The sequence below is a fragment of the Equus quagga genome, chromosome 18 (assembly GCF_021613505.1).
Source record: "Equus quagga isolate Etosha38 chromosome 18, UCLA_HA_Equagga_1.0, whole genome shotgun sequence".
Taxonomy (NCBI): Eukaryota; Metazoa; Chordata; class Mammalia; order Perissodactyla; family Equidae; genus Equus; species Equus quagga.
In genome coordinates this window covers 2,737,731-2,752,949 of record NC_060284.1, presented here as the reverse complement: position 1 = coordinate 2,752,949, position 15,219 = coordinate 2,737,731, and the positions used below count along the sequence as shown (strand labels likewise).

Sequence of the window (15,219 nt, the reverse complement as noted above, 5' to 3'; positions counted from 1 at the left end):
CCAGCTCGCCCAGGCAAAGCGGAACTGCTTCATCCCCAAGGCTCCTCCACCCCTTGCCTGAATGTGCGTACGTGTGCCGTGTAGGAGTGGCGTTGCGGGTGGTGACCATCTGGGTACAGGGCCTCCTGGGCCAGCAGACAGTCTCCTCTCTCCCTGCGGCCTAGAGCCTGGTGTGGAAGCTGGAGAGAAGGTCCCCAGGGCATGTGCGCGAGGGAATAAAACAAATGGGCCCTCGAAGGATGTTCTAAAGGAATTATTTAAATATTTTCAAATACTTGTACGTTGCTATCTTCTTACATGCCTTGTTTAGTTAATATTTGTTTGAGTGCCTACTGTGGGCCAGGCAGTGTTCCAGCGTTGGGGGAAACCCTATGAACCAGACCAGCATAGCCCACCCTCAGGATTATAGAATCTAGCACAGAAGACAAATAATTATGATAGAGCATAAGCATATGTTATAATAATAAATTTCTTGACAGTTTTCATCCTAAATTATTTTATTTATTTATTTTTTTTTGGTGAGGAAAATTGGCCCTGAACTAATATCTGTTGCCAATCTTTGTCCTTTTTTTGCTTGAGGAAGATTGGCCCTGAGCTAACAATTATGCCAGTCTTCCTCTAGTTTGTATGTGGGTCACCAGCACAGCATGGCTTGATGAGCGGTTTATGGGTTCGTGCCCAGGATCTGAGCCTGCAAATCCTGGGGCACTGAAGCAGAGCATGCAGACTTAACCACTGCACCACCAGGCTGGCTCCCATCCTAAATCTTTGTAATGTACATTCTGAAACAGAATCAGGCAAATTGGTGGGATGTTGAGATGATAATTTATAGCCCCAAAACTGCTATTTATAATGTAAAATAAAACTTTGTTTAGGTTCTTTATTTTAATTTCATTTTGATTCAACATTTATTCCGCATCATACACTGTGACCACTTACTTTAATCTGTTTTCTGAAAAAAGTCTGTTTTCTTTCATATAGAGTTACGTCATCTCGACAGCTATGAATTCCTGAAAGCCATTTTAAACTGAGGTACTATTTCACCTTTCTAATTAAGTTGAGCCTTGCTAAATTTCAGTTTTTTCACATGGAAAAATTGTATTGACCAAATTTGGTGCTGTCTGTCTATAAAGAAACTAGGGACATGAGCTTTGGAGCTTCAGTTGAAATTCTATTTAATCTGTTCTTTTAAACAATAGGAGGGCAGTCTGACAAGATCTGTGAGTTAGACGCTGACAGGGAAGAACACTGTTGAGCCGGCCCGCCAGCTTCAGACTCAGAGAGGGCGTATTTTTACGTGGGTATAAAGAGGGTCCTTAATTGAGCTACTTTAGATAAACAGCTGACTAGATCCTGACAGCTGGGTTATAGTTTCTATACAGCACGCCTGACCAAACAAGATATAAGTCTCTGAATTTGTAAATGTGCTGAATTGAGTAAATAATTACATATTAATTAGGCGCACCTTCAAAACAGTTCCTGTGGCTTCAGCCATACAAGTAAAAATGCTGTCTTTCTCAATCGCTTATTGTAATGTGTGAGCTGGAAGCGTGAGTCATGGTGGATAGTCGTGCTCGGGGCCCCTGGAACTGACGGGTCACACGAAGAACCAGCACCAACCCAGACTTAGTGGCATCAGTAGTAAGGTTCTCAGAAGCTAACCAGATGTTGCTTGCTGTCTCTTAGAAGAAAATTAATACAAAACGAAAGAATTCTATTCTATCCTGAAAATACATTTCTTTGGAAATGGTATCTCAAATGATTAATATTAGCTTCCCAACAGACCAGCTGTTCTTAAAATATTTGCAAAGCATCTTCTATAGAAAATTGTGTCCGTTTCGTTCATTAAAATGTTCTGTTGTACACAGCACATGGTAGCTGGTAGTAGTAGCGCGTGTTTACGGAGCACGTTCGGAGTGCCTGTGCTTGGTACACACCGCGTTACGTGGAGTAGACACAGTTGTCATCTTTATTTTATAGGTGAGGAAACTGAGGCACAAAGAGGTTGAGTCCCTGTCTCAGAATCACCTAGGAGAGGGAGCCGGGGGGCTAACCTGAGTGTCTGGCGCCATGCTCTGCCCCGCCCGCTCCCTGCAGCATCAGCAGCGCCAGGCCCCCCCGGCCGAGGTGTTGGAGCCCGTCCGGAGGAAGGAGAGCGCGCGTGCACTCCCACGCACACGTTCGTCCATTGGAGCGGACACAGTTTAGGGAGTTTCTGACCCGTGCGGCTCCAACAGACAAGTGCAGGGGGCAATGGTGAATAGTACTCGCAGGTCCACACCATCAGTGCCTGACAGTCTCGGTAGGGATGTTTTGAGGAACTTAGAGTACTGAGGATAGCTTCGTGTTCAACAATTCCAGTAAAGGGCGTCACGTGTTAGCAGTGTTCTTCGAGTCTTCAATTTGAATAACACTTTCAAGAAACTTGAGAGAATTAAGGTTGGCACCGGTCAGCGTCCGGTTAGTGGGAAGCAGCGGAGACGAAGCCCGGCTTCCCTCGGAGGCGCGTCCCGGCTTCTTTGACTGCGCTGTCTCTCCCGGCGGGCACTTTCTTCGCGGTCTCATCCCCTCCCTTGACTTCAGTTCTCGCCTTGGGGCAGTAGTTTCCAGATCTATTTGTGCCCCTCCCCCCAGCTGTAAACCGACAATCTCCGCTGCCAAACATTGTCCCCCAAGTATGCTGGTTTCATCATTTCCCCCCAAAATTGTTTTTCATTTGACCTTTCTAGGGATTAACATTCATTCAGGGATAAGGCTCAAAACCTCAAAATTCTGTCTTTTTGTCTCCACACCCAAACTGCCCCCAGGTCACATCGCTTTGAAAGACGTGCCCTTCCCTCTCCACGCCCGGCGCTAGTTACTCCCTCACTGCCGCTCATCCAATGACTGGCGTCTCCACTGGGACCTGCCTTCCTGCCCCTTCCCTACAGCGGTCCTGTGTGACAGATTGTGCTTTAGAGGGGCTCTCTCCACGGTGTTCCCATCGCAGCTTCCCTTCGTCTGCCCTGTGCCTCCGCCACTCCAGATCACTTGCCGTTCTGCAGATGCATTCCTCAGAAAGTGCCTTCCTCATTTCCTTTCTTTGTCCTTGTCTCCTCGGCTTGGCGAACCTTTTCCCCCATCAGCATCAACGTTTTGCCACTTCACAACCTGCTTCTAACGCACCCACAGTGGGCTTCCTCGGATCCCGCTCTTCCACCTTCTCCCGTTGCTCTTCCTTTGTGCGTGTGTCGTAGCTGCCCGAGGGGTGTGACTAAGGAGGGTATTAAGCTCCCTGATTTTGTCCTCTGACAATCCTAGTGCTTCTGACACCACTGCATCCAGGTTCTCCGTCTGCACATCACCTCCTGCACTCACTTCCGTGACCCGTATTGTTCAGTGGGGGCACCGCCCCACACAAATTCACTCCCAGAGCCTTTAAGAGGCAAAGCCTCTGTAAAATAATGTTGGAATAAGAGAGACTGTGAGTAGGGGAGACAGCAACCCATAGGCCACAGATAGTACGAAGACCAGCCAAAGGGGAGGGGAGAGAAGAAGCATGGTTCTGGCTAATGTTTGCAGGGGATACTGGGATACTTCATCTAGAAACAACATGGGAAAATCACTTGCTTAACAAAAGTGTAAACAGAGCACTGGGCATAATGTCAACCTGTTGAAACCTAGTAATCAAGCTAAGGACACAAGATTTCTATTATATACATGAAACAAAAATAATACAAGACAAGCTATGACAGTGGGGGACAAGTTCAGACCCTTCTTCCTTCCAGGGTTCTGGCCAATAGCAAGTACAGAAAAGGATTATGATTCCAGTGAGGATCAAAGTGTTCACTCGCGTAGTGGTGGAATGATAACCTCTGACATGGCGGGCCCTCTGGTAGCGGCTCGGGGTAACTAATGTGCATTGTCCTTAAGGCAGAGGTGGAACCTGCTCTCTCCTGCTTTGAATTGAAATCTTGAACTCCGTGTGCTCTGCTGAACCTGAGCAGAAAGCTGGACCTTTGAAATAGACCCCAGGCCCATGTGCCTCTACAGTGCGAGGACCACAGACCCGCCTCTGGGCTTGGTTGCAGGCGAGGGAGAGAGAATGGGCTGGTCTCCTTACGTGAAATCATGAAGCACAAAGGCCGTTGCACTTGTGAGCAGACAGTGAAAGGGAGCCCAGATAGTGGGGAGGGCGCTGTGAAAGAACAGGGACAGGTCCCACTGCGGGAGGACATGGCAGTGTTCTGGACTTTGTCACTCTTCAGGGGTGTGGAGAGTGAGCGCGGTGGCAGCAGTTCCTTCCTCTTCAGACTGGGGAGTTGACCTTCCTCTCTAAGAGCCCAAGGAAGAATGCGAGGAGTGTAGGAGCACGATGGACGTCCGGCACCTCAGGAGGGAGCCATCACGTCATTATTAAGGGCTCATGACCTTAACGTCAGTTCAAGTTTGTCCACTTTGCGGGAGCTCTCACAGGCCCCCAGACCCTACAGATGGAAGCTTAGCACTTTCCTAGGAAGCTAGAAGTTGAAGACAGGTAACTTTGATGGTCTGTGTCGACATACTCGGCAGAGAGAACAACATGAACAAAAGGCAGGAAGCAGAACGACTGAAGGGGCTCCGGCCACGTGGTCAGCACTGCTGACCTCCAGGCTCGTCAGTTCAGATTCACTCGTTAGGCAGAAGGGCACCGGCGGAGAAGATCAGGGAAGTAACAACCCAAAACACGTTAGAAGCAATACAGCTGCCATGGGAAGGATGGACCCCGTCAAAGTCCTGCTCAGGAACTGCACCCGTGTCTCAGTCGCCTTTCGCCGTGTTCTGAGACGTCATCTCCGGAGCCAGTGTGGCGGTGGAGACAGCAGACCGCTCTCCCTGCCCTGGGGCTGGGCGGGACATCACAGTGAGCAAAGCTTGTTTTTTGCTGGCTCCTGAATTTAGCCTCAGAGTCTTTCTCAACACAGTTCTCCCAGCAGCTGTGATTAGTTGGTGAAAACCCTCTGCAGGGCCTGGCGCTGTAACAGAGGACGGGATCTGGACTAGATGCCCAGCACCAGCTCCACTACCTGCTCAGCTGACTGGCTGCAATTATCAAATGGGACCGACAGTACTTACTGTGTGGGATTATACAAAATAATTAGCTTAATTACTGCCTCCCCATAGTCACTAGTTAACAAATGGTAGTCTTCCTTTCCTCTCTGGTATGGTTGCTTCTGATGACTCGGTGTCAGTAACCAGTAAGGACACTGAGGGAACACTTGCGTGCTTAAAATCTTCTCTAGGAACTCAGGCCAGACTCAAATGAGAGCTGGCAAAAGTTGGCTGCAGGTTGGCAACCTGTCTTCTCCTGGAGCAGAACAACATACGTGGACTCTCGTGACTAGGGGACCACAGGGGCCTACCATGCATTGCTTCTTCCCAGGTGCCCGTGTAAGCAAGGAAGGGGTGCTTCAGGAGGGCTCCGTCCCCCTGCCCTGTGAGAACATGTGCCATCATCGCCAAGGGCTGCTTTCCTCAAAGGCGTCCTCTCTCACGAGGGTCCTAAGGCCAGACAGACAAGAACTTCTACCACCACCCAGTCCCGGGGGACTCTGAGGAGGAGTGTCAGTGAAGACTGTCTCTCTTTGGGGGGGCAGCTGTTGGAGGAGACACCTGCTAGAAGGCCCTTCAGGCTTACGGACAAAAGGCATGTAGATTTCGTGTCTCAGTGGGCCATGTTGGGGTTCTGCGGCTCCCTCAGATCTCAAGATCTGTCTTCGCGTGGAGTGGAGCGTGCTGTGCTGGAGTAGTCATGGTGACAATTGTTTGTGGGGGTGAGTCTTGTGTAGAAGCGCAGATAAGCAAATGAGAGATTACCAGTGTCTAAACGCGGTACCAAGTTACACAGTAAATGGGTTGGAATAATTTCTTATGTATGAGATGTATGTTAAGTTGGAAACTAATTCTTGATGGTTTAATAATCCTCTTTTATATCCTACAGGCATTTAGAAGAAATGCGCCCACTATGAACAACTCCTGCATCTGCTTGATCGCATTGAAAGGAACAGAAGAAATGTCTGTAATTAATCTGCCCAGTAAATACCAGATCATAGCACTAGGCAGGTGCATGTCTAGATAAAATTTCTTGCAGCTAATTTAAACTTTCTACACACACCAGTAGGTAATCTCAGTGTAAATAATCCATTTCTTCTTGACCCTCTCCTGTGGAAGAGGCTCCTGACTCTCTCTCTGTGCCGCACACGCCTGTCCTGGAGCCTTTGTGGAGACTTGGTGAGGCGCTGACGCCCTGGCGCCTGGGCAGGCTGAATGCTTTAAAGCCCAGGATAAAGCTGATGCTGGGTGCGTTAGGTACCAGTCTGCCCATTTAAAGCCCCAGATGTGTATTGCGCATTATTTAGACTCTGCTTTAAATTTTTAAAAATGTATGTAGAAGTTCATTGTGTAGCCGCTATCTCAGGGATGAGGGTTTTTAGACTCTAGTTATTCCTATGCTCATAGGGAGAAAGTATTTTCAAAGTTAAAATTTTCACATCTCCTTTTGTAAACTATTGGAATACGTTTTTCAGTACAGACATTTAAACTGAACTACACAGCCTACTGAACTTAAAGAAAAGACCTTTCTTATGGGGCTGTATGTGATCCTCTCCAGATTATTTTGAAGCATTAATTTCTATTTTGCTATGGTGTTTTGTATCATCATGCTTGTGCTGTCAGAAAATAAAGGGCAGAGGAAATTACAGAATGTGTTATAACTTGATAACATGGTTTTTTAAAACTTCTATACTTTTCTTTGACTGTTTATACAGGGAAAAAATGCTACTCCCTCAGTACTTGTGTTGTCGACAAAATTTATAAGATGTGACCGTGTCATTTAATTCACTGTAACATGAAAATAAAAATACTATATGAAAATCTGAAACAAAGTTTAACAAATTAAGGTTGAAAATACCTAATTTTCCATTTAGAGGACTTTCAGATTCACTTCTTAAAATGAAAATGATTTTTAAAAAACTTAATTTGAATGACATAGATACTAAACAGTAACCCAGTTAACAGTTAAACCTCCTTGCCTTCACTAATGATTTTATTGGTATTATTTAAATAAGACTTTTAAGATAACCTGCAGAATATTAATACTTTATGATACAGTTCTTACAGTAGGGCAACTCAAAAGCATAATTCCTTTCGGTTCTAGCATTGAAAACTAACCTTAGAATGTAAGCCAAAACATACAAAGAAACCTGCATCAGTCAGGAAATAGGTTAAGGAGTAGATTGTTCTATATGCAATCCCAGTTATGGAGCTATGTGCTTAATGCTGTTAAATTGGTTACTGTATGTTTGCCCTCTTGATCTGCTAAGCTTTTGCCTTGCAGAACAGCTGGGTCAGCTAAGAATCATTTCCCAGTTCTCCTCACTGTAGATCAGATGACTCTCGCTTTATCACCCTTGGAGGCCACATGAAGGACAAAGCAGAAAGATCCACACACAAAACTAATGTTTATGTGGGGTGGGGAGGGCACGGCAGGGGGATACCCTTGGCCCTGATCTTCCAATGAACATCGCAGAAGAGACCAATTGAGACTTGAAGCCGTTGTGTTACTCCAGCCATTATTTCGTTGCGTCCTATCCATCTCTCCCGCCTTCTCTAGAACAGAGCGGCCCTGCTGGCTGCCGTGACTTTTGTAAATGTTTCCCTCACTCAGCTGTGGTTTATCATTTGGACAGAATGCTACATCGGGGATTTCCCTCCCCTCCCTAAGGCCCGGAGGGAAAGTGACTGCTGTATGCCTCATATCTGATACATGAGCATACACCCTACTCTCTTCATTTTAAGAAGCAAACCTGAGTTTATTGACAAGAGAAAACTGCATTTCTCAGAAACGGCCTTCCCTCTGAAATGAACTTAAAAATAACTTAGAAGCATTCATTTTTTGACAGGTATAATTGTGAACAAAGTGAGAAATTTTTAATATCTTTGCATAACCTAAATCTCATTATATTAAAACATTCCCATAATCCTGAGTGTAGCTGAGAGAAGTACTTTGGAATTGCCTGTTTCTGTGATCATAACTCGTCGCTGGACATTTTTTTGTATTTTGGAACCTAATCCCTCAGAGTTCAAAGTGGACTCTTCTGAAACTGGTTTCTAATAGCTACAAGAGACACTTATATTTGCTACTGTCTCTGTAAAAGCTGCAGTGTCACTCAGTATGGTTAGATTAAAACATCTGGAAAATGTGCTTTCACTTGCAGAATTTACCTGTATCTTGAATGAGTGCATTCCTTTTACTGTTTATGTAATACTTTTATTTACAAATAACGTTTCTCTATTCCAGTTATTTAGAAGTTAGAACTTCCTAATCATTGGGTTAAATCGGCACCCTGTGTTCAACACGAGTATGCTATTACAAAAAATAAAACAGTAAGACTATCCCAGCGAGCCAGGATGCTGACAGCTGGGCCCAGCGATTACAGATGGTGGCCGTGGACACCAGTGTTCCTGCTGATTCGGCAGCGACTCAAGGCTGCGTTTCTGTGCTGACCTGCCCTTTGAGTCTTTATGCACATTTGCTTTGAGAAAGAAATACTTCTTGAGTTTTTGCTTTGTCTAAACCCACTTCCTTTATCAAACTTAGAAACACATACCTTCCTGCATCAGCGTGTCGCTGTCCATGTCTAGAACCAAATTTTCTGTGTGTCTATGTTCGGCTTGCGGTGTTTTAAAATAAATATATATATACCACCATTTAGTTAATATACTTTAATGGCCATCTTATGAAACAAATATATTCACTAAGAAGATAGGTTGAGAGGTCGGCCCGGTGGCAGAGTGGTTAAGTGTACGTCCTGCTTTGGCGGCCCGGGGTTTGCCAGTTTGAATCCTGGGTGCGGACATGGCACCTCTTGGCACACCATGCTGTGGCAGGCGTCCCACATATAAAGTAGAGGAAGATGGGCACGGATGTTAGCTCAGGGCCAGTTTTCCTCAGCAAAAGAGGAGGATTGGCAGATGTTAGCTCAGTGCTAATCTTCCTCAAAAAAAAAAGGTTGATGGGAAAATGATTGTTTTATTTTTATTACAGAGACTAAATAAACAGTACATGAGAAAGTACAACGTGGATATAATACATCATTTTTACCCATTGAATACTATAGTAAAGATGGGCTTGGTGAATACAGAGCGATACAGTATCCATAGGGCCAAGTTAACATGGAGCATGACATGACTCAATGGCAACTTTGAACCAGGTCATAACACAAAAGAACAGAAGGATGAAATCCTGCATAAAGCCATCTAACAGGACGATCCTGGAAGTTTAGAAGGAGTGATCATGAGTAAGGAAGAAGACTTCATTCAAACTATTCAGATTTAAATTCAGGAAAATTCATTGTTTAATTGCATTCAAGTAAATCAGGATTCTTGGAAATAAATAAGAACATGGTTTAATCTCTCTGCCTTGTTAAAAAGAAACTCAAATTTGCACATGTAATAAGGCATGTTCAAACTTACATGGTTTAAATTGCCTTCTCAGTAATTAAAAAGATTATCACAAATTTAATCCCTGAGATACAGTAGCTAAAGAATGAAGTACACATTTCTTGCATTCTAAAATGTAGGGAAAACCAAATTTGAATACCAAAATTAGTGATCATCTTTAAAAAGACAGAGCTAAATTCTCCCAGTAAGCTCACTGTATTTGCAGGTTTTTTTCAAGACAACAACTTAGAGTATATTTCCTAAGTAAACACTGTATTAAGGACATTTTTCTCTTATTTTCGCACTTGAATAACTGAATATTAATAAAATGACAATATCTCTTGACCACTCAATAGAAATAAAAGTCTCCCTTGGCTTTGGTCCCTATACATTTATTTTGCATAGGCAACAGTGACTTGTCACCATCTCTTCTCATATAAGTCCATGATTCTCAAAATGATGATTTACACACAGCAAAAGTTCATAAAACCTTTTAGCACTGTTAACGTTTTCACATTTGCGGACAGAGCTAGTGGATTTTCTTCTGATTTCTTCCATCTTTGGAATCCCACATGATTATAATGTTAAAGTAGACCAAGAAGAACAGGAAGTTCAAGCAGGACACCGAACTCACCAGTACAGAAAATAAGTCCGGCAGTTTCTGAGGAGGATCCAGTGTGACAGTCATCAGGGTCAAAAGGACCATAGTGATTACTGAGATGATAAACTATAAGGGGAAAAAAAGGATTCATGAGTAGTATAAAAGACAAGATTGCGATGTACTGGTCACGCTGACTTATAGCTGTAAATGGGCAGAGCTGCAGGCGAGGGTGAGGGGTCCACTCTCTTCCACTGGTGGATCTCAGCTGAGGCCGCGTGTTAGAACCAGCTGGGGAGGTTAGAAATCTCAATGCCCAGGCCACACCCCAGACCAGGTAAATTGTTCCTGGGGAGGGCCTCAGCGCTTCTGAAAGCTCTCCAAAGCCGGACAGCCTGTCCCATCCTTCATACACCAGGTGCTGAGGAAAGGAGGTGGGAGAGATCCCACTGCCAGGCAGCGTCAGGCACAGCATGCTCCAGGGCCTGTGTCCCTGCAGCATATAAAATTCTAAGCTAACCTACAAGTCCATCTATGGAAGTTTTCCATGCCATATGGAAAATTCCATTTCATGCTCACTGAAAGCTTTCAATGAGCTAACCTCGCAGTAAAGCATGGTGGGGCAAATGAGAGAAAACGCAGTCCTCTGGCCTCAGAGTTTTCCATTTAATCAGGGAAATGCACAAGCTAGTTAAAATCACAAAGTCACATTTTATTAAATGCCAAAATGAACAGTAACAATAATGATCGCATTTATCGTCACTGTGTAGCTGCTGGTGTCTTCTGAGACCAGCCCACTGTCCGCAGTGATGGAAACGTTCTCTCTCTCTGCAGTCCAGAAGAGGAGCTGCCAACCACGTGTGGCTCCTGAGCATCTGAAATGCCTGCTGCGACTGAGGAGCTGGATTTTTAATTTTATTTTACTATATTTAAATATCCACATGTGTCCAGTGGCTACCGGACTGGACAGTTTAGCTCCAGACTGTGAGCCTCTTTAAGACAAGGACCAGCCAGAGCTTACGCATTAGACCCGCCCCCACCCCAGTACAGAGGTGCACAGAAGCTGCTTCAGTGAATGTGGAAAGCGAGCAGTGAGAAGGAAGTCAGTGACTTTCATGAAGGAGGGGACATCACAGGAACCCTGCAAGATGCTTTCACTGCTGTACTATGGCAGGACTGGTAAGACCTGGAGAGAGTGCGCCAGATGGCAGAGTGGGAAGGACAGGAGCCAGAAAGGCTCCCAAACGTGAAATCAGGCTGCAAGTGTCCTCCAGAGGGAAAGTCCCCGAGTCAGACCTTGTGGGGAGTGAAAATTTCTGAAGTGAAATCAAAAGTTTTAAACTTAAGAAATATGAGACTGACTGAAATGTCCTAATCTTGAATCGGTGTTGAGACAAGCTAAAATTCCTCCGCAAACTCCAGCTTTACCCCACTTGTCTGCTCCTATTTAGGGCAAAGTTTCCCAGAAGAGTGGCCTGTAACCTGCATCCAGTTCTCCTCCCATTCCTCCATGAGCCCCCACCAGTCAGGCTTTCACCCCAGTCACTCCAACAAAACTGCCCTGTATGATGGCCTCCACTGTGCTAAATCCAACGGTCAGTTCTTACTGCCTCACTTGATCTCAGCAGCATTTGAAGAAGCACGTGACTCCCATCACCTTGAAACACTCCCTTCACTTGGCTTCCATGGCCCCATACTCGCCTGGTTTCCTCCCAGCTCACTGGTTAATCCTCCCATGTCCTCTTCCTCTGCGCACTGTAGTATTGCACGGCTGAGAGCTCAGTCTTCTTAATCCATACTCTCCCCTTTGGTGAGCTCATCCAGTGACGTGACTTTAATTCCAGTCTATATGCTGAAGACTCAAATTACCATCTCCAGCCTGGACCTCTCCCCTAACACCAGACTCATATAGCCAAGTGCTCCTTAATATCTCGAATTGGGTATCTAAGAATCTAAAACCTGAAAAACATATAAGCTATCCTCAGTAAGATTAATAACTGATTTCTCATCAGAAAACATGGAGGGCCCAAGGCAGTGGGATGGATGACATTCAAATTGCTGAAAGAAAAAGACAATTCTGTTTCTAGGAAAAATACCCTTCAAAATTGAAGGAGAAATTAACATAAAACAAAGTCAATATATTTGAAAATACCAAAATAATACAAAGTATGTCCTCCAAACACATTGGAATTAAACTAGAAAACAAAAACAGGAAGAAATCTGGGAAATCCCCAAATATTTGGAAACTGAACAAAAAATTTCTAAATAATTCATGAACCAAAGAAGATAGCACAATGGAAATGGACTATATTTCTAGCTAAGTTAAAAAACATATATATGTCAAAATTTATGGAATGGAATGCTACTTGAACATGGCACAGGGGGATTTGTAGGTTTGAATGCCTATATAAAAATGGAAAAAGGTTTCAAATCAATCACCTGACCTTGAGCTTTAAGAAATTAGAGTAAACCAAACCTAAAGCAAGCATGAGAAAAGGTATCATAAAATTAGAGCCAAAATCAATGAAATAGAAAACATAAAAACAATAGAGAAGAATCACTGATCAAAAGTTGGTTCTGTAGAAATATCGATGAAACCAACAAACTTTACCTAGAAAGACCAAGGAAGAGAGAAAGCACAAATTCCCCAAATCAGGAGTGAGAAGAGGCCAGCATTCCTTACCAAACCTAAAAATGAAGGATGGTGAGAGATGCTGTGAACAACTGTGTGCCAACAAATGATGTAACAGAGGAAATGGACAAGTTAGAAAGACACACCTGAAACCGTCTCAAGCAATACAGAAAGTCTGAATAGACCTTAACAAGTAAAGAGATTGAATTAATCATTTTTAAACTCCCTCAAAGAGAGGCCCAGGCCCAGACGGCGTCACTGGTGAATCAAAGCTGATGTTTACAGAAGAATTAACAGTCCTTCACAAACTCTTCCAAAAAGTAGGAAGGGAATAGCTCCCCAACTGAATTCCATAAGGCAAGTGTTGACCCTCACACCAGAACAAGACAAAGACATCACCAGAAAAGAAAACTGCAGACCCTTAGGAATATAGGTGCAAAAGTCATCTACAAAATACTGGCAAACCCAAGCCAGGGGCGTATAAAAAGGATCACACGTCATGATCAAGGGGGACTCAGCCCAAGAATGCAAGATTAGTTCAACATCCGAAGAGCAGTCAGTGTAATACAGCATATTAATAGAATGAAGGGAAAACACGTGACCATATCATTAGACACTGGAAAAGCATTTGACAAAATCCAACACCTTTTCGTGATAAAAATATTCACAAACTAGGAATAAAAGAGAACTTCCTAACCGAATAAAGGCCACCTAAAAACACCCCACCGCTATTGTCATAGTTAACAATGAAAGACTGGATGCTCTCCCTCTAAAATCAGGAAGAAGAAAAGATGTCCGCTCTTGCCACTTGTATTCAACATTGTACTGGAGGTTCCAGCCAGGATAATGAGGCAAGAAAAAGAAAGAAAAGGCATCCAGATTGGAAAGGAAGAACTATCCTGACTTGCAGATGACATGATCTTATATATAGAAAATCAGAAGGAATCCACTAAAACAGCAAAGAATACAAGTTCAATATAAAAAAATCAGTTGTATCTGTATATAGTAGCAATGAACATTATGAAAATGAAATTAAGAAAACAATTCCAGGGCCAGCCCTGGTGGCATAGTGGTTAAGTTCAGTGCGCTCCGCTTTGGCGGCCTGGGTTCAATTCCCAGACACAGACCTACACCACTCATCAGTGGCCATGCTGTGGCGGGGACCCATATACAAAAAGAGAAAGATTGGCACAGATGTTAGCTCAGGGCAAATCTTCCTCAGCAAAAAAAAAAATTTCCATTTACAAAAGCAACATACAGAATAAAATACCTAGAAATAAATTTAACAAAAGAAATACAAGACTTGTACGCTGAAAAGTACAGAACATTGTTAAAGGAAATTAAAGAATAAGTAAATGGAAATGTATCCTATGTTTGCAGGTTTGGAAGACTAAATCTTGAGATAGCAATACTCCACAAATTGATATATAGATTGAAAGCAACTGCTATCAAAATTTTTGGAGAAATTTCCAAGCTAAGCCTAAAAGTAATATGGAAATGCAAGGGACATATACAATAGCTAAAACAATCAACAATCTTGAAAAGGAAGAACAAAGTTGGAAGACTTAGATTTTCAATTTCAAAACTAACTACAAAGCTACAGTAACCAACACAGTGGTACCGCCATAAGGAGAGACATCATGGATCAGTGGAACAGAACTGAAGGTCCAGAAACAAACCCTTACATGCAGGACGGGTGATTTTCAACCAGGGTGCCAACACAGTTCACTAGTGCTAGAAAAGTGAATGAAGCTGAACTCCTCCTCACACCATCCACAAAAATTAACTCAAAATGAATCAGTGACCAAAAGATAAGAACTAAAACCATACAGCTCTTAAAAGAAAACATGAGCAAATCTTCATGACCTTTGGTTACATACGGTTTCTTAGATATGACACTAAAAGCACAAGCAACAAAAGAAAAAACAGATATATTAGACTTCATAAAACTCTTACGCTGCAAATGATACCATCAAGACAGTGAAAGAGCAAGCGACAGAATGGGAGAAGACCTTTGCAAGTCCTCTAATAAGGGACCTGTATCAAGAATGTATAAAGAACTCTTACAACTCAAAAATAAACAGACAACCCAATTCAAAGTGGGCAAAGCATGTGAACAGGCATTTCTCCAAAGAGATACACAAATGGCTGATAGGCACGTAAAAAGATGCTCAACATCATTACTAACCAGGGAGACGCAAATCAAACCACCAAGAGATGCCATTTCACACCCACTGGGATGGCTGGAATAGAAAGACACCAAGTGCTGTTGAGACACTGGGCCCTCATATACTGCTGGTGGGAAGGCAGAATCCTGGAGCACTTTGGAAAACAGTTTGGCAATCTCTTAAAATGTTAAACAGAATCACCACTTGTAGGAATATACTCAAGGGAAATGAAAACCCACGTGCACTGATAAACTTGTAACCAATCTGCACAGCAGCATTACTCAGGACAGCCAAAAGGTGGAAGCAGCCTAACGGCCATCTACTGATGATGAATGGGTGAACAAAGTGCCCTATACCCGTAT

General features: G+C 43.6%; 2 protein-coding genes across 13 annotated transcripts in view; one reads left to right on the top strand and one right to left on the bottom strand.

Annotated features, from left to right (window-relative positions):
* The window catches only part of ITGB3BP (integrin subunit beta 3 binding protein), a 70,086-nt gene extending 63,191 nt beyond the window's left edge, over window positions 1–6,895 (top strand). For 2 of the 3 annotated variants that reach the window (XM_046645687.1, XM_046645688.1), the window contains 2 exons: window positions 982–1,032; window positions 5,960–6,895. In XM_046645687.1, coding sequence (XP_046501643.1) covers window positions 982–1,006 — 25 coding nt within the window. In that variant the 3' untranslated portion in view covers window positions 1,007–1,032; window positions 5,960–6,895. The remainder of the gene's footprint in view (window positions 1–981; window positions 1,033–5,959) is intronic. The other variant, XM_046645689.1, reaches the window with a different exon arrangement.
* ALG6 (ALG6 alpha-1,3-glucosyltransferase) overlaps window positions 1–15,219 on the bottom strand; it is a 73,870-nt gene that overhangs the window by 14,311 nt on the left and 44,340 nt on the right. For 6 of the 10 annotated variants that reach the window (XM_046645681.1, XM_046645676.1, XM_046645678.1 and 3 more), the window contains one exon: window positions 9,030–10,186. In XM_046645681.1, coding sequence (XP_046501637.1) covers window positions 9,989–10,186 — 198 coding nt within the window. In that variant the 3' untranslated portion in view covers window positions 9,030–9,988. Of the gene's footprint in view, window positions 1–9,029; window positions 10,187–15,219 lie in introns of those variants that run through there. The other 4 variants (XM_046645684.1, XM_046645685.1, XM_046645686.1 and 1 more) reach the window with 2 other exon arrangements.